The sequence below is a fragment of the Fistularia commersonii genome, chromosome 28, assembly GCF_037954325.1.
Source record: "Fistularia commersonii isolate RoL2024-O1a breed Wild chromosome 28, RoL_Fcom_v1.0, whole genome shotgun sequence".
NCBI lineage: Eukaryota > Metazoa > Chordata > Actinopteri > Syngnathiformes > Fistulariidae > Fistularia > Fistularia commersonii.
Window position 1 is genome coordinate 3,131,212 of NC_141311.1, and position 22,206 is coordinate 3,153,417.

At 42.5% G+C, this 22,206-nt stretch overlaps 2 protein-coding genes across 2 annotated transcripts; both read left to right on the top strand.

The window, feature by feature from the left end:
• Nucleotides 1–1,579: 1,579 nt before the first annotated feature.
• LOC147217183 (galectin-3-binding protein B-like) lies at nt 1,580–5,643 on the top strand. The gene is made up of 6 exons (XM_086175612.1): nt 1,580–1,785; nt 1,890–1,997; nt 2,138–2,341; nt 2,472–2,606; nt 2,703–2,988; nt 4,412–5,643. The coding sequence occupies exons 2-6, from the start codon at nt 1,928–1,930 to the stop codon at nt 5,445–5,447; spliced, it is 1,731 nt and encodes a 576-aa protein (XP_086031738.1). The 5' UTR covers nt 1,580–1,785; nt 1,890–1,927; the 3' UTR covers nt 5,448–5,643.
• Nucleotides 5,644–12,815: 7,172 nt separating this feature from the next.
• Nucleotides 12,816–21,420, top strand: LOC147217184 (metalloproteinase inhibitor 2-like). The gene is made up of 5 exons (XM_086175792.1): nt 12,816–13,118; nt 18,990–19,084; nt 19,167–19,272; nt 19,816–19,940; nt 20,036–21,420. The coding sequence occupies exons 1-5, from the start codon at nt 12,989–12,991 to the stop codon at nt 20,231–20,233; spliced, it is 654 nt and encodes a 217-aa protein (XP_086031918.1). The 5' UTR covers nt 12,816–12,988; the 3' UTR covers nt 20,234–21,420.
• The last annotated feature ends 786 nt before the right edge of the window (nt 21,421–22,206 follow it).

The window sequence follows — 22,206 nt, forward strand, 5'->3', positions numbered from 1 at the left end:
ATTTTAAAGAGGACTTATTAAGATTTCAGAAATACAGAAAGTTTGTGTGAATGGCCCCATTATATTTAACATTATTTCTTTTTTGTTAAATTGTTATACGCCACAAATATTTAAAAAGACAAACAGATGAATTCAATAGTTGTTAGGGACGCAAGATTGGATTTAGTTATCTCCAACTTAACCAGCTATCATTTATAACTGTTGCAAAAAGCCTTCAAGGATAGATTTGTTCAAACTTTGCCCACATTTCAAAAACCTTATTGAAATAAATCTATTTAAATATTAATAATATTATGATGTTTTCAGAATTCCTCTGATATCAGTCTCAGACAGCTTCGTTAAAATCAACCATTTTTTTTAATGACAGCTTGACCTGAGATCACCAAACTCACTGGGACTTTTTTTTACATCCCAAGTTAGATCAAGATTTACCTCATTGTTTAGCTTTGGTTTGGCGTCCGATCCATCATCTAAGGCAGGGGTGTCAAACCCATTTTGGTCCGGGGGCCACATTCGGCCTGGTTGGATGTCGAGGGGGCCGGGCCAGTAAAATCATTACCTAGAAGTAGCACCAAGTCTAAATGTTTCCTTTGTTTTCGTGTAAAGGAGGTAAATAGGTGAATTATAAAACTCTTTCTATGTCATGAACTGTTCCTCTAAAAAAATCCTGACGAAATAAATATTAAAAAAAAAAAAAAAAGATGAAATTACACCCTAAAAATGTTGTCGAGTTAAAAGAGAAAATCTTGTCACTGTGGGAAAATTTGCCACTAGAATTTATTAGAAAATTGATTAGTCGCATGTATAAGAGGAGGTATACTGTTTACAAGGCTATTCTGGTTATTAAATCCATCTTTTTAATTTTGCTGGGGTTTCTTTGTTATCGTTTTTGTGTTTTTTAGAGAAATAAGACTGATTTTGCAATGTTGCTAGACATTTTTTCATCAAAAAACATTTTGTTTTCAAATTTTGAAGAAAAAAAATACATTTCAAAGTTACTTTTTCATTTATTCCTTGGACTTTTTTTTTTTTTTTTTTAAACCCACTGTCTAAAACGCCCGGGCCTCACTAACACAAAGATTTGATTTCAGGCAGGGGGGCCACAAAATATTGTTCCTAGGGCCGCATATTGTAAATATTGTTTTCGGCTGTCCGTGAAAGGATGAACTAGTCAGCCACTGATTGATACGCAATAATCTTCTCCACAATTGTCCTCTAACTGTCGTACTAGTTATTATCATATTCATATTTATTTTTCACACTATAACCGTTGCGTTAATGTCACAAAAGAATTTCCCCTATGGGGATCAAAAAGTTTTATATATCCCATAAACCGGTTTGCCTGCATCTTTTAGTACGTTACTCCGTGCTTGACAAATAAGTAGGAAAATCCAATACTCTATTGTTATTTCTGTTGAAATAAGTTATTGTGTGGGACCAGACGGTCTGAGACGTGATGGCTGACTGAGACAAGTTTGAGCACAGATTGACACAGTGTGAGGCCGGGACACGCCGAGTGCATTCGATTCATCTCTGATGGTGCGCAAACAAAAAAAAAATGAACTTTGGAGTTGCTGCTGAGCAGAGGAGGGTTTTATAGGGGGGTTAACAGAAGTGTTGTGGGCGTCCTGAAAAGACTGTCGCACAGTAGAGATCAATTTAACAAAGACTGCCTTCCCATCGTCTTAGGGTTGAATTGGGTGTAACGTTCATTTTCCCAGGTTGATATATCAACAAAGCAGAACGCTCTGCGGGCGGCAGGACAGCAAAACCAGCGAGAAGAAGGTACTGTGGTTTTCATTCCTTGCCCTTAACTTTTTCCAATAATTTTTATCGATGCATATTTTTTTTTTATCGGGGGTTAACCTTGGAGTTACTATTTCTGTCAGCTTGTTTCGTCCCGAGAGTTGAAGAACGTGAGTTGGAAATGAAGCGGCGTTGGTTTCTGCTCCTTGTCTGCGTTTCCATGTCAAGCGCAGTGAAGTTCGGTGTGTTGCGTAAGTTCACGCACTTCCTTGGCAACCGCTAACACCCTTAGTTTGTCCTTAAAAGTCATATATGATGAAATGTTGCAAGTGTTTCTGCTCAGTTTACACACACTGCAAAGTATCTGTTTACTCTGGATTTTTGTCACCAGAGAAAAAAAAACATCTGCGAGATGGCGACGTCCGGTTGTCCGGCGGTCAAAGCCCCTCAGAGGGCCGTGTGGAGATCTTCCACGACGGGCGTTGGGGGACGGTGTGCGATGACGGCTGGGATATGGCCGAAGCCCAGGTGGTGTGTCGTCAGCTCATGTTCCCCGGAGCCGAATCTGTCATCTTCGGGAAAGACTACGGACAAGGTGCCCTTTACTTCCTCTCTTTTCCCACCAGAGGGCGGTGGAACTGTCTGGTCGATTGAGCGGTCGGGACCAGAGGGAGAACGCGCTGTTACCCGTGTGTTGAAAATAATCCTTTCCTTTTGAATCGCAGCTCCGGGCCCCATTTGGCAGGATGATATCGAGTGCAATGGCAACGAGGAGAACCTGTTCTCCTGTGGTTTCAAACGCTGGGGAGTAACCGACTGCTCCCACAAAGAGGACGTTGGAGTTATCTGTCAGTCAAAACGTCAGTGTTTAATCAGCGCCCGGTAACATCTGACAGCACGACGACGCCCCTCGACTCATTTCCGCCGAGATTCATCCGGTCGCTTTGTGATTTCAGGCTCAAACGAGACCCTCAGTATCTCGACCCACTCGCTGGACCACAGCATCAGCCTGTCCAACGAGCTCGGCAAACTCTTCGACAGCGGGATCGGCTGTGACCTCCAGGTCCGGGTTCAAGATGACGCTTTGGGCGAAGGTGAAAACGGGACCCTGGCAAAGACAACGATCTGCGCGCATAAAGTAATCCTCTCTCAGTTCCCGCTCTTCGGTGTCACAAAGGGGATCAGCGGCGTCACGGTGAACGTCAGCTTGGCTTGCCAGACGTATTTCCCCTCCTTCTTAAGGTACGTCAGGACTGTCATGCTGCCGATGTACGATACACTGCACTTAAACGACATGCTGGTTTAGAACGTGTAACATCACTTGTGTAAAACCCTTAGGATGTGCTCGAAAAACAACGGAAACACTGATGGCCCAAAAAGAAGAGGGTTATGTGGTGGATGAACGTAGGAAACACGACTCGTGTAAAAGTCTTGAATGGAGCCTCAGATGTAATCCAGCAATCTGACCAATCATGATTTTAAAAATAAGAGCAAATGTCAAACAACTGCAAATCATGATTATTGATGAATCAGATTTTGACCGTACATATATCTTCTTTTTCCCATCTGACTCCCCTCTTCTCCAACAAGTAGCAGCATTACTAACCTTTGACAGCTATAAATATTTGATGTCACAGTGATATTATACGTTAAAGAAAACCGAATGATCATGTACAAAGAAAGGTGCCTTTGAGCAAGTTAAGAGTTATTTCGAATATTTTCTTTTTTTCTTTCCTCTGTACCCTCCTATCTCACACCAACTAACTTTGTGTCGTCTTTCACGACACCCACAAATCTTCTCTTTGGTCTTCCTCAAGACCTCCTGCCTGGCAGCTCCAATTCCAGCATCCGTCTACCAATATATCCTCTATCCCTGTCCATGAACCAACCATTTGAATCTGGCTTCTCTGATCTTCTCTCCAAAACATCTAACATGTGCCGTCCCTCTGATGGACTCATTCCTGATCCTATCCATCCTGGTTACTCCCGAAGAGAACCTCAACATCATCATCTCTGTGACCTCCAGCTCTGCTTCCTGTCTTTTCCCAAGTGGTACTGTCTCCGAAGCGTACAGCATCTCTGGTCTCCAACACCTTTCCTTTCATTCTGGCCGATATTTGTTGATCGAGCATTACCCCCGACACCTTTCTCCACCTGTTTCAACCTGCTTGAACGTGTTTCTTCACCTCTTTTGCAAACTCTCCATTGGTCTGGACTGTTGCCTCGAAGTACTTAAAATACGCCACCTTTCGAGGCATACATCCACCTCTCCCTGCTCTCACTCCAGATCGTAATGTCATCTGCGAACATCACGGTCCACTGGGAGTCCCATCTGTCCTCATCTGTCAGCCTGTCAATTACCACTGCAAACAAGAAGGGTCTCAGAGCTATCCCCTGACGTAGTCCCATCTCCATTTCTCTATCACACCTTAAGCACACCTCAGCACTATCTCAAAGATTGCATACATGTCCTGCACCAGTCTTGCGTACTTCTTTGTTGGTCCAAATTTATTCCTAAACACCTGAATCAACAATTATTAAAGGGCCGTGTCCTACCCCTTCCTAGCAGGATTATTTTACCCAGTTCTTGCAGTTTTTATTGTAAAATATGTCCAAAGAAACCTTAATGGATCTAACGTATTCCACAATTTTGGTTGTTTTGTAGGTACATTTACACCCGAAAAGTGGACGTGACCTCCTCCTCTATTCAGTGCCTCCACTGGTTGGCGTCGAAATTTGGGCTGAAGCAGCTGATGGAGGACTCGGGCCGGCTGTTCACCCAAATCCTCCCAGAAGACGATTCTTTTCAGACCCAGTTGTCTCTTTATGATTATGCCATGGAAACTGGAGATTTTGTCCTCCAGGAGAACTGCCTCCAATTTCTGGCCTGGAACTTCCAAAATCTGACCCGGTCTCCCGTTTGGCTCCGCCTCAAGGTGGACGTCCTCGGGAACCTTCTAACCCGTTCCGACCTGGTGGTTCCCGACGAGTACTTCCTCCTTCAGACCGTGGAGAGCTGGATCATGGACAAGGGCAACTCAACCAGTTTGGAAAACCAGGTTGCCCTTCTCAATCTAATTCGGTTCCCGATGATCCCTGCTGAGAAACTGTACTGGTTGGAGTTCAACTCCTCGCTGTACAAGACCCATAAGGTCGTGTATCGCGAAAACATCATGACAGCGTTGCAATTCAACGTTCTACTTTTCAGCAAACTGGCGGCGAGTCCAAAATTCAGCACAGGAGACGACAAATATCGGCCCAGGATTTACACCGCCGAGTTGTGGGGGACAGAAATTTCCCATCACTCATTCGCTCAAAGATCCAGTCATGATTATGGTTATAGTTATGGTTATGGACAAATGTCATTGAGAATACCTGTCCATAGTAGCATGCTTTTTAAAGACAGCCTTGCTGATTGGGAGTATAAACTTTTCTCCTACGAATACGAATGTTCAAACCGAGGTATGAATTGTGAGTCTGTCCCTGCGGTGATGCTGTTTCCCTTAAATCTTCCCCAGCAGAACAACGTTCGCTATCAGAACCGCCTCCTGCTGATCTGCCAAGGCAAGTACGTCTGTCAGGTCCAGGACTTTAAACAAAACCTGGCATACATCTCCAGGAACAGTACCCAAGCTCTGGCCTATCCCTGTCCTGATACCAAGTACTCTTATCACTTGGTCGTGAGACCAGAATACTTCTGATCCAGCGCCGATGGCAGGCATTAATGTTCCAAACGATCTGTTTTGCAGCTTGTATTTCAGTAGACTACAATGAAATAGCACTTCTGGGAATCATGTTTTCCCTTTCAGGGAAATTTTATCACGTAACCTGATTTTTTTTTTTTCCTCTTCGATCTCATTTTTAGTTTAACAGAAAAAATAAAATAACAGAAAGCAGTGTCCGCTCTGTGTATCCCCTGTTTCAAAAAGACGAAAGAGACAAAAAGAAAGGATAAGGATGGCGAGTGGAGACGGAAGAGATGGAAGCAGGACTGATTTGGGCTAAATCCTGAAATGCGTCATGAGGTTTGATATTGATAAGATAAACCTTATTGATCCCATCAGCGTAACAGTTATAATGTCAAAAAAAAAAAAGAAAAGAAATATGAATATAAATATAAATAGAAAGGCGGAAGACAAAAAAAAAATCCATGAATATATAGACAGCAGACAACAACAACATCAGGGATGACAATGGGTAACATCAAGGAACAGTGAGGGGGAAAAAATACACAACTAGAACTAAATAGCAACATAAATGGAGTGGCACAAATAAATAGCAATGAATAAAATGAATAAACAAAATAGGCAGGATGTGTGCGGGCCGGGACGATCAAGGATAAGAGAGACAGCAGAGTGAGGTAGTGAACGGGGAAGGGAAGGGAGATTGTGAGAATTATTGACTGATATTTTCAATAATGCAACCTCGGGGCAGTGCTGGCTGGTGTCTTCACCAGTCAACCTCGGGGGGCCGGTGTGTCCGTGACATTTTGATCTGCAATAAGAGCAAAGAACAGGTTGAGGAAAATCTAGAGAGGTGGAGGGATGCTCTGGAAAAGAGAGCAAAGAAAGTTAGTTCTCGTGTGGAACGGTGAGGCTACGGGAAGTGGAGATCGAGAAGTTGGAGGATTTCAGGGTACTTGGGGTCAACAGTCCAGAGCAACGGAGAGCGTGGAAAAAAGGTGAAGAGACGGGTTCAAGAAGGTTGGAATGGGTGGAGAAAAGTGTCAGATAGATGGAAGACTTTCAGTCACGATGAAAGGAAGGGTGTACAAGACAGCGGTGAGACCAGCGATGCTGTTTGGACTAGAGACAGTACAATGACCAAAAGACAAGAGGCAGAACTAGAGGTCGCAGAGATGAAGATGCTAAGGTTCTCTTTGGGAGTGACCAGGATGGATAAGATCAGGAATGAGTCCATCTTAGATGTTTTGGAGAGAAGGTCAGAGAAGCCAGATGGAGATGGTTGGGTCATTGACATAGAAGGGATGGTGAAAATATTGGTAGACAGATGCTGGAATTGGAGTTGCCAGGCAGGAGGTCTCGAGGAAAACCAAAGAGAAGATTTGTGGACGTAGTGAGAGAGGATATGAAGGTAGTTGGTGTGAGAGAGGAGGACACAGAGAATAGGGTTAGATGGAGAAAAGCTGAAATGAGAAGAATAAGTTGACAGGTATTTTCAATAAACCCGATGGCAAATCAGAACCGCCTCATCGGAGAATGAATTAAAATTGTTCAGGTTGCACTGATAAATGATAAGTGCCCTCTTGTTTTACGTGAGAGATGATATGGAGCAGTTGAAGAATTTAAAACTGGGTTTAACCCTCATGCTAATCCTAACATTCCGACCAAAAGTCGGAAGAGCTTGCGAGTAGAAAGTGAGAACGACTTCCATCGTTCTCTCTCATACGGTTCTTCAGATAAACAATCTTGATGACGGTGGTTATAACCTTAGCTGACCTTAAATGGAAGGAACAAATCGTGGAATCTCCCCAAGACGTTTCCACCGTGAAACAGACAACATGTCTGCTTCGCACATCTGACTGTGACACTATAAACAACAATCAGTGCAGCAGGTCCGGACAGGTGATTGTAATTTTTGCAGACCCGTGACACGAAAGGAGATAATATCAGGTGATCGCTATTTGTTAGTAAGGGTTTACCGAGAATTTTTAACAAGGTGTGATTCATATAGATTTCCTCGACTGGCGACGTCTCAAATATAAGCCACTGAAACACCAGAAGGAAAAGTTCTGAGATTTCATCACAAGGCTGCTGTGAGTAACAGCAGGCTGTTCCCACCCAAATGATTTCGTAGGCGAGTCATAAAATGACTTGTTTGGTCGGGCGGCTCAGTTCCTGAGAGTCCACCGGGTTTGAATTCCAGCTTTATCACATAAGATCGACAGTGACATCTGATATTTCTCAATTTCCCCTTAACTTCCAAAAAATGCAATGTTTGTTTCTGTTGAAAAAAAAAAAATAATACGTGCGTGTTTGTGTGTGACCAAAAGGGTGACATGGCACGGCTGGATGTCGATGCCTGGAAACTTCCATTCATTATATGCGGAGACTGAAATGAACAATGCTCTTTAATTCCAGTTTAGTCCGTTCTTTTTTTTCTTCCATGTCCGACTACAGAAACTTTTTGCAAAAAGGGCCATATTTGGTGAGGTGAAAATTCTTTAAACCATTAACATTAAATGCAAATGAATTCTTTTAGATTTTTTTTTCTTTTTTTTTGCAAATAGCATACTTTTCATGTCTTAACACCGAATACAAATCCAAACTTTTTGACCAAAATACCACATTAAATGAGGAAAAAGTCGGTTTGGAAAAATAAAAAAAAAACTTTCAAAATGATTACTCATATCTAGGTTCATTTGAAACAAAACATATTATTCATGATTAACTGCTCACTATGAACTTCTAATTTCAAAACATGTGAACAGGAAAATAACACTAACAGTGATATTTTTCAGAAGTTACAAAACATTGAGGGCCATATGAATCCTTGTTATCACAAAGGAGACATGCAGTGTTTTTCATTATTTCAATTTTAGACTCAGATCAAAAATACAAAATCAGACCAAATTAGATTTAATTATCGATTTTATGACAGAAACTGCGGCCGGTGTAAATTTGGACAAGGGTCGCATTTGGCCCGCAGGCCGGACTTTGGCCACTCCTGTCCTCATGGGACGAACATTCATCAGAAAGCCTTGGGTCTGGATACGTCCCCCGAAAAAACTATTAGAAACTTAAACTCCACCATGAACATGCATCTTTCACCAAAGGATCTGAAATTTGTGCTATATATTATCATGTATTATCATCATCAAATTATTATTAATCATCATGTTGATGCATTATTATTTTCTAACCTGAGATACAAAAAAAAAATCATTTTTAAGTTTGTACAGACAAAGCTACTTATTTCTGCTGATTTATTTTCTCAATATTGGATGTATATATGTTAAAGCCTTTAATATGAATAATGTCTTATACCTTATTGTGCTTTTCTTGCGTGACTATCAGACCAAGTCGTCAAAGTCGGCTTTTCCAAAGTTAATGCTGTCAAACCTTTTAAAGCTTTTATCATCACAACAGTCCACAGATCGAACATCACCAGCTGATAACACCTGAAAAATCAAGACGACTTAAATTTTGCCGTTGACAAAGAACATGTGATGTGGAAAAGATTCTTCTTTTATTCATTCATTCAGGTGGCAAGAGGTCGCATCGCAGGTTGATCACAAGGCCGCGCGTAGAGACGCACAACCATTCATTCTCTCATTCACCTTTCTCTATTTACTTTCCTTATCGTCCGTTTCGCGGGATTTAAAAATATTCAAAGAATAGAACAGTAGTGCGGCGGGATAGATAGGACGCGATGAAATACACATTCTTAAACAACGGCATGCAAGTGTGGTATTGTCTCGTGTTATGAGGAAAGAGTGTGAGTCCATTAATATGAACTTTCGAGAGTTGTGTCATGGTTGCTTTGCTCATCTTGTTACGTTGACGTACGAAAATCAATGCATTGCTCTGTGACATTTATTTGTATGAAAGTGACGCACCGTGCTGAGTCTGTGGAGTCCATGTACAGGCACGTCTGCGGACCCTGATGTTGTGACACGACGCCGTCGTGGACCTTTTAACGTTCTCTGTTTCTCTAAATCCAGCAGATCTGATGAGTGGAAAATGATGGGAATTACCCTTGGGCAGGCTCAGCGTGAAACAATGACGCCGGTGTGTTGTTGGGGTTGACAGTGTGTCGGTGGACGTGGACGTGAAGAGGATGTGGGTCACTGCCGCAGCACCCACCACTTCCCGCAATGAGACCCACCTTTTCTGCTTTACTGGACACTTGCTTTTTTGAGAATCCCTGGTTTTCCCAAGTCTGTAATTTAGGAGGACGGAGGTTTTGGGTCATTCTGAAGCCCCTCTTGGCGTTCGCGGTGGGGTAACTAACGCTCGCTGCGGAGAGGCGAGCGGGGGCCGCTTGCATTGCACTTTCTTCACAAATCAAAACCAAATGTTGATACGACGACCCAGATTCAAAGAGGAGCTGCGGCACGGGAGAAACTTCCCGATGGTCAAGCGGTTCGTTCATTTGAAAAATAGCCCTCGGACGTAGGGCCCCAAGAGTAGGCGTCTGATATTTCCAAACACTTCATTCATTGTTAGATGTATCACTTCCTCTAATCTAATCTTCGGTAACCCACGTCTGGTAACTTTCAATTGGCTTGTGAGTCACGGGGGCGGCTTGTAAAATTTTCACCACCGGGAACTTTCCCCTCGCCGGCCCTTCACGCTGTCGATGAAAGTGAGGATGAGTGATTTCGGCGTGACGGAGAAAGGGACGTCTGTCAGCGTGTCACATTGTATCGGTTGTCCTATTTTCCCTCCCTGCCAGCTCTTCGCAGACATCAAGACCCATGGAAAATCAACCCAGCGAAAAACGCTCAGCTATGGAAAACAGCGGAAACTTTTGCCAGAAGACAGAAGACGGACAGTTGTCGGCCAAATATGATGTCAGGCCGCGAGGCGGCCAGAGTAGATACAGTCCACTCTCTCTCTTTTCCTTTCTCTTTGTTTTTCATCATGGTGCCCTTGCACCGCTCTCTCCATTTTTAAACCAGAATCAACACAGAAACCCGCAGCTCCTCTCTCTCCTGTGATGGCGTTTCAACTTTCCGACAGAGACGTCCATTTTTGTGCACGAACGCGTAGCATAATGTGCCTTTCACGGAGGAGCGGCGGAGGCGCGGGGGTCTGAAGGGTAGCTTCCGTCGGGGAGGGAATCGCCACCAGATTGAATCTATTAAGTGGAAGGGGTGATGTCACTTCTCCTCCTCCACTCTTTCATCACTTACAAACACTTTGGGGCGCTTACTGAGAAGCATGTGACGTACATTGCAGCGTGGTTAGTCAGCAAAGTCGACCACAAGCGGTACCAACCGCGACGGGGCGCCAAACCTGCGCAATTCATTCATTCGTTATCTATACGGCTTAGCCGCGCTCGTGGTCGCGGCCGTACAACGCCAGCTGTCATTGGGCGAGAGGCCGCGGCGTGCCGTCAGGGGAGGCAGGAGAGGCCGTGCCTCACTCGTCAGTCTCGGAAGGACAAAAATGTAGAATGAAAAACAGAATTAAATGGTTAAATTCATCAGTGATTTGCACTATAAAGGTTCTTTTTATTTAACTTCACCAGTTTTCGATTGTTTTTATTATTGGATTTTCACATTTGCTGTTCAAATACAAAGAAGAGGCCGCCGACTGTTGAGCCTCAACGTAGATTGCGCAATAACGGCTGGCATTCTCTGCGATAAGACCGTATTGCTGTCGCTATTAAAATGTTTAAACACTTTTGTTTATATGAACCACATTTCCAATTTGTCAACAACTGTGTGGGTGTTACTAGTTTCTTTTGCTGAGTGACCATAAAACAGCTTCCACTGAGTGAGGCACGCAGTTCTCCTGCCTCGAGATTCCAGGGATTCTCCTCGGCTGCAGAATACAGTGACAGTAAGCTTGAGTTAGCAAGTCAAGTGCAGCCATACATTTATTTTTTCCTCTCCTCAAATTCAAAATGGAGGATTGCATAGCCAGATGTAGACAATTTTCTTATTTGGACTATTTGGACTTCATTTATAAGTAAAGGTAGGACCAAATAACTTTTATGGAGTAAATGTGCTTTTTTTGCGTGCAACAGTTTGCATATGTGAATAAAGCTGATATTGATGGCTGGAATGCAAAACCTCCTATCTGCAAATTTTTTCGATTTCGGGTTTTTGCATTGAGTGGTGAGAAATGGGATGGCTCCACATTTTCAGTCTATCTGCAAGATAATCCCGCCCTTTCTTTTGACATAAATGTCACATGACAAAACTCCTATGTGCACAATGAAGCAGAAAAAAATTGGAAAAAAACAATTATCTGCATTGTCAGTGGTAAAAATACATGCTATGTATTTTTAATTTATAACATAGAAATATAATCTGTGAACAATAGAATATTCTTGAATAGCTTTAACAATGAGAACAACTTTATTTATCCCGAGGGAAATTGTTGCGCCAGAGTTTCAAGCAAAAACATAACAGTAATAGATAATAGTAGGAAGGAGGAAGAATAAGAAATACAATGAAATATAAATTGTCTTAACTGTTTTAAGGTCTTAACTACAAAGATTTGAAGATTCCCTGCGGCTGAGGGAAGAGGAATTAAAAAGTCTGATAGCTTCAGGTAGGAAAGACCTCCTGTGAATTAACAAAGACCATACTATAATCAAATGAAACCTTTTTTTCATTTCCTGATAAAAGTGTTTTTTTCAGATAGCAGGTTTTGCATTCCAGCCATCGATTTTAGGGGATTTTAAAGATAACCCGTTGTCCGCTGCTAATCGAACGGTGAAAAAGTAGGGTTCATATGTTTGAAAATCTGATTGTGATGAAATCGTGAACCTCAATGCACGTCCCAATCACGTCAACCTCCGGCATGTTTTTGGAGGAAACCGGAGAACCCGGAGGAACCCCACACATGAGGAGAACACGCAGACTCGACCCTTCCGACCTTCTTGCTCAAAATTGCGCAAAAGATCAACCGAACGAAAGTCGGATTTCGCAACCGGGCGGTTATTTTCAGCACGCTCACTAAAAGGTCAACAACACCGACGGCCCGTCGAAGGCGGAGGTCAGGACGCCCCGCAGATGTTCTGCACCACGTCAGAACATGATCTGTGGACACAGTTGTGGAAATACTTTCGTGCGTGTTACTTAACTTGCGCCGGAACAGCAGATGACAAAATCATCAGGTATATATTTAGAAAAAGGAAATTATTTGACCGGTTTCCAGTCTGGCTCGTCCCACGCAATTACCGATAAAAAAAGAAATGCACTCGTGGAGTGTGTCATCCGCCCACGAAAACGTGACCTGTGGGGTAAAGTTAGGGGAGCCTCCAAACCTGCACTGGATTTCGGTTTCCTGTGCAGAGATGACGGCGGGGGGAGGAGTCTGCTGACTGCCTTGCCTGCCTGCAGGGAATAAAAGGCGGCCGCCGCTCCTCCTGACGACAGTGGAAAATCCATTTGGTCCACAGGAGTGATCCACGGTCTCCCCAAGTGGACTCCTAACGTCCTCTCTGGTCATTCGTCGAACCGCTCCTCTGCAAGAAAAAAACCCAAACAATTAAAAACTCAGATTTTCTTCTCCTTGAGCTGCAAAGCGAAGAGTTTCCGAAGATGACCCGGACGGTGCACAGTTGTTTTGTCACGCTGGCCATCCTGTTCCTGTGGCGGGTGGAGGACATGGCAGAAGCCTGCAGCTGCGCTCCGGCGCATCCCCAGCAGGCGTTCTGCAACTCGGACGTCGGTAAGTTGGATCATCCGATAGAGAGAACGACTGGGGTGGGGGATCGGAAATTAAAACAATATATTTTTTTTATAATGGAAAACGGTGAGCTGACGCGCCTGCGCTGCCATTGCAAAAAAAAAAAAAAAAAAAAAAAAAAAAAATGGGGCTGGATTTCCAAACTAGGTTTTCCATCCATTCTCCTCAATTACTTAATGTCCTTTTCGAGCGATTATTATTATTATTAAAAATAATAATAATTGATGCGGTTGCGACACCCGACCAGACAAGATCTGCATGCAACAGTTTTCTTTCATCATCATGGCGCATCCGGTGTGGGAGTAATGTTGTTGTTATTGTTGTTGACAGGCCGATTAAAGGTTTCCTCACCCTGCAAACGTCTCCGTGAAGCCGCTCCTCTGTAAAACAACCCCGCTCGTAACCGCCGAGAATATTTCTCAAGTGACGCACGTCTATAATTTGTGTTTATTATTGTATTTTTCCAAAAGCCTAATTCTTCCTGCGGGCGAACCGCAAGTGTATCCGAAAACGCAGGGCCTCCTAGAAGAAGTTTGTAATTACTGGCAAATTCATGAGCTGCTTCGAAACCTCACATTTGTCAGCACAATAGCAATAATAATAATAATAATAATGCATTTAAAGCAATTTCTCAAAGGCTCCTAGAAATTGAATTTGCATTCAAACACGACGTCGTTTTAAAGCTCCTGTTCGCTTGCTGAATTTCTGCTAAATGGCAGCTCATTGGACTCAATCTCAGAGTTCTTGCGGGTAGTTTTCCCCCTCATATTTCACCGATCACAAAACTGCGCTTGTTGCTGCCCCGAGCCAACTAGAGTCTCAACAGTGAGCGGCTTGTCCAGCTATTTAAATTCAAGTCTGCTGAGGGTCCTTTTTTTTTTTTTTTTTTTTTTTTTGAGCTTGCTGAGTGTGTGGTATGTATACAGAAGCTGACTTATTCGAAGCTTCTACCTTTACCTTTGGACTCCACGACAACCGCAGGAAGAAGAAACCCACATTATCCCGCCGCTGCGTTTACTGTAAATGAAAATCTGATTTTTTTTGGGGGGCGGGTGACAGCAGATGAGACCAACTGTCCAAGGGTTTGGCTTTGGCGCCATAGATAATGCACCGTTTGGTTTGGTTAGATAACTAAAATGTCGATTTTAATGTAACCGACTGTCTTCCATAACAGTGGGAAAAGAAGCGTCCGGAACCATCTAAGGATGCTCAAAAAGAAATAGGGCTTGATCCTTCTTCGGGTTATTTTAAAGTTTCAAGACCGTCCCGGTCCCGTGGTTAGACCCTTCAAGTCCTGCTTCAGCACCATGGATAGACCATGGATCGGGCCGCCGTCAACCGTACAGCCGATTGGTCCTCGAGCTACTTCGGTGTACTTCACCTAAAGTCGTCGTGAGTCCAACTTCGACCTGTAAAATTTAAAACTCGTTGGTGAACAGCTGGCTGGCGTGCAGGGACTCGGAGTGACGTTGAGTCAGCATAATCAAAACGAAGACAAGGGACAACTTAGTGGTTTTGCGTTATTTCCCTAGAACTAAATTATCCAAATATTGGCCCACCCGCTTTCTACTTGCAGGTATGCTCACTTTATTTGTTAAAGAGGTTGTGGATGTCACGGCGCGATCTTTTAATACAGTGCCGAGTTGTTTTATTTGTAGCTGGCCATCAAGAAGTATCGTGAGTGCAAAGTAGGATCAGGATGATCCCGAAGAGGTTTAAAATAAAACAAATGCAGCATAGCGGATACACGCGGATCTCAAATGTACTCTTAAGATGGGCGGATCATTTGGGAGGTACGGGCTTTGTTTGCGCTTCAGTTTGAGGCAAAGATAACAGCAGAAAGCACTGGATGTTGAACTAGTTACAGCGGCAGCTACGGAAATGATCGTTGCGTTTACTGTTTGGCTAAACCGGTAACCGCGGGGTTTCATCCAATGACTTACCACAGGACTCTCCGTCTCTGCCTTTGCAAAGTGGGCTTAAAAATTTGTCTCTCTGCAGGATCGTTGTCTCGCTTTTCTTTGTTGGCTGGATAGTTTTGGCATCTTAAAGGCGTTTGAGAAGCGAAACTTGGACGGATGTACCTGCCTGCCACAGCTTCTCTAATCGCGTCTTTATTTGAAAGATGAATTGCAACGTTGAGGACACGGGTAGCCTCCGCAGAGATGCAGTCTCAAGTAACAAATCCACGAATCACTGCATAAGCAAGTAAAACGGTTTAATTTGCATCATGGTGACACTTGCAGCTCCAGGTCTCCGCATACTCGTCCTCCACCTCCACCCTCTGCGAGGAGAATCTCCAAATTCAGTGACTATTATTGGACGTTGTTACCCCATTTTTCAGCTCATGCATTGATGTTCCATGAGTTAAAGGCTTTCCGGCAAAAAAGGTTGTGTTAAATTGCAATAACATGTTGAAAGATTTTAGTCTTTAGCTTTTACCTCCAAGAGTAACTTTGACATTAGGAGCAGGGTTGGAATTTAGATTATTTATTTTCAACAAACACATGACAGATTTGGGTTAATGGCTTCCATCGACTCACCCAGGGATTGGGAGGAGGGGACAGAACTACAATTGTATACTGGCTTTTGTAAATTTCGGGGTTTTTGCGAGGCCGATTTGCAGCAAAGAGCCCATCCACGGAGCCACGATCGTGTCAGTTGGTGTCGGTTTCTTGGAGCTTAACTTATCATGAGCTGAGGATGTGATTATTGAACCTATTGGTAAAAATTACTTTAGTCACTTTAAATGTTTGTGGGCACGGAAGCATGTTGCCAGGTTTTTTTGAAATCTGGAATTAAATTCCCATTTTCATCTCCGCCTTATATTCCCGTCCCCTGTATTGTGTTGCCTGCTCTCGGGGCGTTACCTTTCAATCGCGCATAAAGTCGTGAACCTGGAAACCCAGCTTTTAGTAAAGTACTGGAACGTGTATCCTTTTACAATCTATTTTAATCTTCTCCGTCTAAATACCAATTGGTATACATGACTAATTTCCGCAGCACAACAACAATCTAATAATTGAGCTACTGTACAATAAAGGTGACATTCTATGCGGTATTGAGGTCATGGAAATGCTTTAAAAACAAAGAGGAAAATAGAAGGACGCAAATCCATGTCATGTAATTGCAGGGCCATTTTCCCCTCCGAGAAAACCGCAAAGTGGTCATAATTTTAGTGAGAAAAGCCCAAGTATATATTCCAACTTACACCTCCGCTGATCCTCCCCGAGCTCATATTGAGTTTTGTTTTCTAGCGACGTCTACAATTAGGTTCGCGGCAGATAAATTACAAATATCGTACGGCTCCTCGGGTAAGATTACAAGTACAGTCCCGTTGTTCGCGTTCGACTCACATGAGGAAGATCGGGTTTTCATGTCTTGCTTTGTTTACACAGCTTGCACCGCTGCTTTTTATACCCGGAGTCGAATTAAAAGCAGCTTGGGCTCTTGAGATTTGCTCTGTCGCTTCACAAAAGCTGTGTCCGTGCACTCCTTAACCACCGCTATCTGAATAATGAAAGCTAAATCTTAATACAGAGGATTGTGAAAAAGTGGTGAATGCATAATGAGCGGAGCATATGTTTGCCCGGCATTCCTTCGCCTCAGCCGCAGACCCGAGGGATGGACTGCAGTTTATGAGGAAACTTTTTTTTTTTTTTTTTTAAATCGATTAAAGCTACTAAATATTTACATCTAAATCAGAGCTGAAAGGGAAGAGAGAGGTTAGTTGGTTAAAAAAATAAGGGGAGAGGGGACTAACCCAGGACTTAACTTGGGTCAGAGGTCAGCAAAAGGTCTCCCAGTTTGCACATTTTCACGGTTTATTTTATTTTCTTTACTTTAGCTGTTTTTTTTTTGTCTCCTTAAAAACTAACAATGTATATCATGAGAATTAAGGGCTTAGGATGTTTTTTTTTAAATGACATCCAGGCGTGACAATGGATTTTTAAACGCCCTGAATGTGTTGTTTATTATTGCAACATGATCCTACTGATGTATTCTGTGTTGCTTTACTTAATATTTTTGCGGAGAACTTTATAGCCTCAAAATCATTGATCGGTAGAAAACCAATGAAACTGCAAACAACTTTATAAATAAACCAAAACTTGCCTATCATCCCATTCAAGATGAAAACTGACACTCATTTAACGTTCTGTCACGTAACAGGCCGGGAATGTGTTTATAATCCAAGAAGCCTCTGGAGGCCATTGAATTTTTTCCGGGAGCAGTTTCACTGAAAGCTCCGAGATCATATAATATCGCTTGCATAAGCCACGTTTCTTTCTTTCTTTTTTCATTTTTGCATGGCGTACATATTTTAACCTGCCCTACTTTACACTAGCTGCAAGAAAGTGATCTGCGAGTGATTCTGCAAACTCAGGCAAAGAGGATTACCTCTAATCCAGGTTGCAGCCAGAGACACCGGCAGGGTTCTCAGCGCCTGACTTTGGTGTCTTTCTATATTTGGAGAAATTTCTGTTGTAAACCGTGTGAAGCATTTGATTCCTCGCTTGCATAAATACGTGGAGCATGTGACCAACATAGCTCCGTATCATACACAATGGAAACAAACTAATAACTACTCTTCACTTTTCTAACCCCCCCCCCCCTTTAACTTCCTGCAAACTCTTATGTTTTTGACAATATTATATAATTGCCTTCTGACAGCCGTTTCAGCACAGGCTGTCACTTCCTCTTCGCCAAGGCTGCATGTTATCTTTATTTTTCTTCTGTGTTTTTCCTGCCCGTCAAAATCTGCCATTCGCTTCCCCATCTGTGCACACTCTTCAACCCCCCCCAACTCTTTTTTCCCCCTTTATTTGGGGTCAACTTCCAAGACCCTTAAAAGGAGATGTTCTCTAAGCTTCTGTTGTAATCAAATTAGAGTGCATATGGCTTGCAGCTTCTTACCTTAGTGATATGAAAAGACATGATCTTATTTGGTATTGGAGGAGCGCGGTGATGAACCGAGGCAGTCAGTAGCTGCCACCTTGGGAACGCTAAACTGGGACATCAGAAGGAAAAACAAAAAAAAAAAAAACAAAACTGACAACATCTGGTTAACATTACTTTTGTGGCTATTTTCCACTCCCAAAAGGGTTAATTTTTTTAATTTTTTTTTTTTCTCTTTAAATAAGCACCTGACCGAATACTAATCTACGTGCACTATACAAGTAATCCTGTGATACTTAGCTTGACTGGCGTGTGATTTGCGCACCTCAGTGTTTGGATTCACATGAAAGGGGCAGTGTTTGTGAAACGTGTCTTTTTTTTTTTTTTTTTTTTTTTTGTGGAATACTAAGTATTTGGCCTCGTGAAAGCTCAAGGGCTCATCCGAATAGCCTTGATCATATTTTTCCACTTGAACTGTTAGATTTTTTTTCCCCATCCAAACCTCCTCTAAATCTGGAACCGAAATGCCAGAGGAGAGAAGGGGGGGGGGGAGGCTATGTGTGTGTGTGTGTGTGTGTGTGAGCCTGATTTGCATGTCAGCACCTCTATCCAGACAGAGAGGCCTGGGGGCACGGGGAGCATTCTAGTTCATTCTAGTTTTCAAAGATTGCTGACTGGCTTCCTCCTGCAGCCCAGGAGCCTGGGAGCAGTCCGCATACATTCCTCCCTCTGATTGCAGCTGATGAAACACTCATGTGCCTCCGTCTTCCGAGTACCTGGCACAAGCCGACCGCTTAGATCCAAGCCACATGTGTTGCGGCCGCAGATGGGCAAGGTCGAAACCGAACGCAGGCCTAAGCGCACATCCGGTTTATTTTTAACACGGCGATTTGTGTTTGACTTCGACAGCCCTGGGAATGCATTTGATGTTAACAAGGAGTGCTTTTCTCTCTCCAGTTATCAGGGCAAGAGTAGTTGGAAGGCAAGAAGTTGATGTTGACGTCTTTGGCAACTCCATGAAGCTGATCAAGTATGACATCAAACAGATCAAGGTATTTGGAATAAAGCATTCAGATCTTTTGTGTATCCTCGAGTTTTGATTTTTAAAACCAAATGATCCTTTTGGATTGTCAGATGTTCAAAGGACCTAACCAGGATTTTGAGAGCATCTACACGGCGCCTTCATCCGCTTTGTGTGGACTGACTCTGGAGACGAACGGCAAGGAGTATCTTATCACAGGTAAATTCACCTCTCGGCGCATCTTCTCTTTAAACCAGGGGGAGAAGGTTCCCAGAGCCGTGCACGATTCTGTACGGTCACTTATGTATGTATGTATGTACAGGACTGTCTCCGAAAATAAGAATATTGGGATGAAGTTCTTTATCTTCTGTAATGCAATTAAAAAAACAAAAATTACTTTTTCAGGATATTCTAATATTTTGAGATGGGATTTTTGAGTTTGCTTAAGATGTAAGCCCTAATCAGCAATATTAAAATAATTGGCTTGCAATATTTATCTTGGTTTGTAATGACTCCAGAATGTAGGACCCTTTTGTTTTTGTAATTGCATTACCGAAGATAAAGAACTAAATCACAATATTCTAATTTTCTGAGACAGTCCTTTATGTATGTACGTATATATAATTTTTTTTCTTATTCTGGGATGTTCACTATTGGATGCTGCTACCCCATGTCCCCCCCCCATGTTGCCCCTCGGGGACGAATCTTTTTTTTTTTTTTTTTCTGATTCACCGCATCAACAACGCATTCTCTATGATTCAGGAAAGCTGGAGAATGACGGGACGGTGCACGTTACACTCTGCGACTTCACTGAACTGTGGGACGACTTGACCGCCACCCAGAGGAAAAGCTTGACTCAGCGCTACGAAATGGGCTGCGAATGCAAGGTGAAGCTCCGGGATATTCCGAGGTTTAGACGGAGGCGTTTCCGAAATAAGAGGATGTTGTTGTTCACCTTCTGATGTCGGTCTTCCGTTCTCAGATCACCAGCTGCCCCTTCATCCCCTGCACGATCACCAGCCAGACAGAGTGCTTGTGGACAGACAGGGTCATTGAGAGGACAGTCAATGGAGAGCAGGCCAAACACTTTGCTTGCGTCAAGAGGAGCGATGGCTCTTGTGCCTGGTACAGAGGAGCAGCCCCGCCCAAAAAGGATTTCCTGGATATCGAAGACCCATAACTTCACCGCTATCGGTCGGCCTGAGGATGCGTCTGCAGATATCAATACCGATAACCCAAATAAATCCACCAGAATTGCTGTTTTATGACAATAGCTCATCCTCGGTTAGTCAGACTGCCATGTCTTTGATTTGCAACACCCTGCATTTAATCAATCAGGTGTAAATTCTACACTTTCAAAACTCTAGAGCATTTCGACATAAACCCCTTGTTCAGCAGAAATAAACCGAACCTTCATGATTCAGTGGTAATGACCTGGTCATTTTTCTCACCGTTGACTGTTTGGTAGCTTCTCTTATTCAACCAAAGATACAAATGAAATTCTAATGAGACATCTTCGACAAGTCAGATACATGCCAGTAACAGAAAGTATGCAAATCTGTGAATTTCTGTGTTGATTAATACCAGTCGGCTGGTAATTGCCATCTTGAGATGTGATAGCAGAGCTGTCACGAGGAAATATTGCTGTTTCTTGCCTGTCCTGCTTCTTCTCTCTTGGGCCGAGTACAACTATACACCTATTGTTTCAAAATGTGTGCCAAAGCAGTTTAAGTGTGTGTGTTTTTTTTTTTTTTTTTGTTTGTTTTTTTTACAACAATTGCATTTCAGGTGCCAACCTGTATGCACAACCAGTGCTTTTGCCATTGTTTCCTTTAAATAATCCTGAATAGACAAGAATGCACTTTGAAAAGAATTGTCACAACAGCCATATTGTCTCTATTGAAATATGTCTGAAACAGAGGATTGAATCCTCCATTTTGTATTTTATATATAAATATTTCTTTTCTTTGTAATGCTTGAGTACATAGAACATATTTTATTTAAGGATTTTATATGATTCATCATATTCTGTTGATTTAAAAAAAAAGCCCACTTTTTTTTTTTGGACAAAAGACGCATCAGTATTTTTTAAAGAAAGAAAATATAAAATACGATGTGCATTTTCTCATAATCTAGCCAAGTACTTGCTGAGGCAAGGAAGTGACCATCATACTGCAACAGAAATTCAATTTAAATTTCAATATGAAGATGTAAAACTTTTATTTTTTTTCCATTTGAAACTGTAATCGAGTACCTTGATGTCTTGTGCTGGTTTCACATGAGTCTTTTTGGGAGAAATTGATTTTGCATGCGTAACCAACAAAACAATCCTGTACATTTGATTATTACATTAAATACCAAACGTTGTTTTGCTTCTCTTTGCTCTGCTTACTTTTGCTTAATTTCTCGGTGTATGTGGGTGTCAATTGTGTTTGGAAGTTATGTACAAATATTGCTGTTTAATTATTGGAGGCCAGAAGATGAGTTAACTAACAAATGAGGCAAGATCGAATTTGATGAATGGAATAGCTTTTGTCGGTGCATTTTGAAAAAAAAAATTAAAATACATTTTATAGCTCCATGTTTTTTAAATTTGCATTGAAGATTTATTAAAGATAATGAATTAATTAAAAAAAATACAACTATCTAGTAACCCTAGTAGCAATCTGCTGCCCCCCAGAGGACCTAAGCACACACGACACACATGCGCATTTCGAGCAAGATGTAGCTTTTTTCTCAAACAAAAGTGACACACCAGAGTTGTAGTGCCGCAGTGCAATTACGAAAAGGATCTTCAGTGTTTTTTTAAGGAAATTAAATAAGAATAAATCTCACTTCACGGAAGTAAATACACATCACCCACGCCCTACTTTAAAAAGCCAGTAAGTCACCCACGCTAAAGCTGGAAAGCAGACACGTGGGACGTGGGACAGTGACTTCCGAGCGCATCCGTGTACATGTAAAAGCATTATTCTTCTTGGGAAATATGGTAAAAAATTTACATAAATGACAACGAGTGAAATTAAGCGATATAAAATGTATCATTTAATCAGTGCGATTGATAAACAGCGCTGTCTATCACGTGTGAACGTCCCCGACAGACCGAAGTCAGTTGAGGCGCTGATTGGCTGAACCTTTCGGCAACGGCTTGAC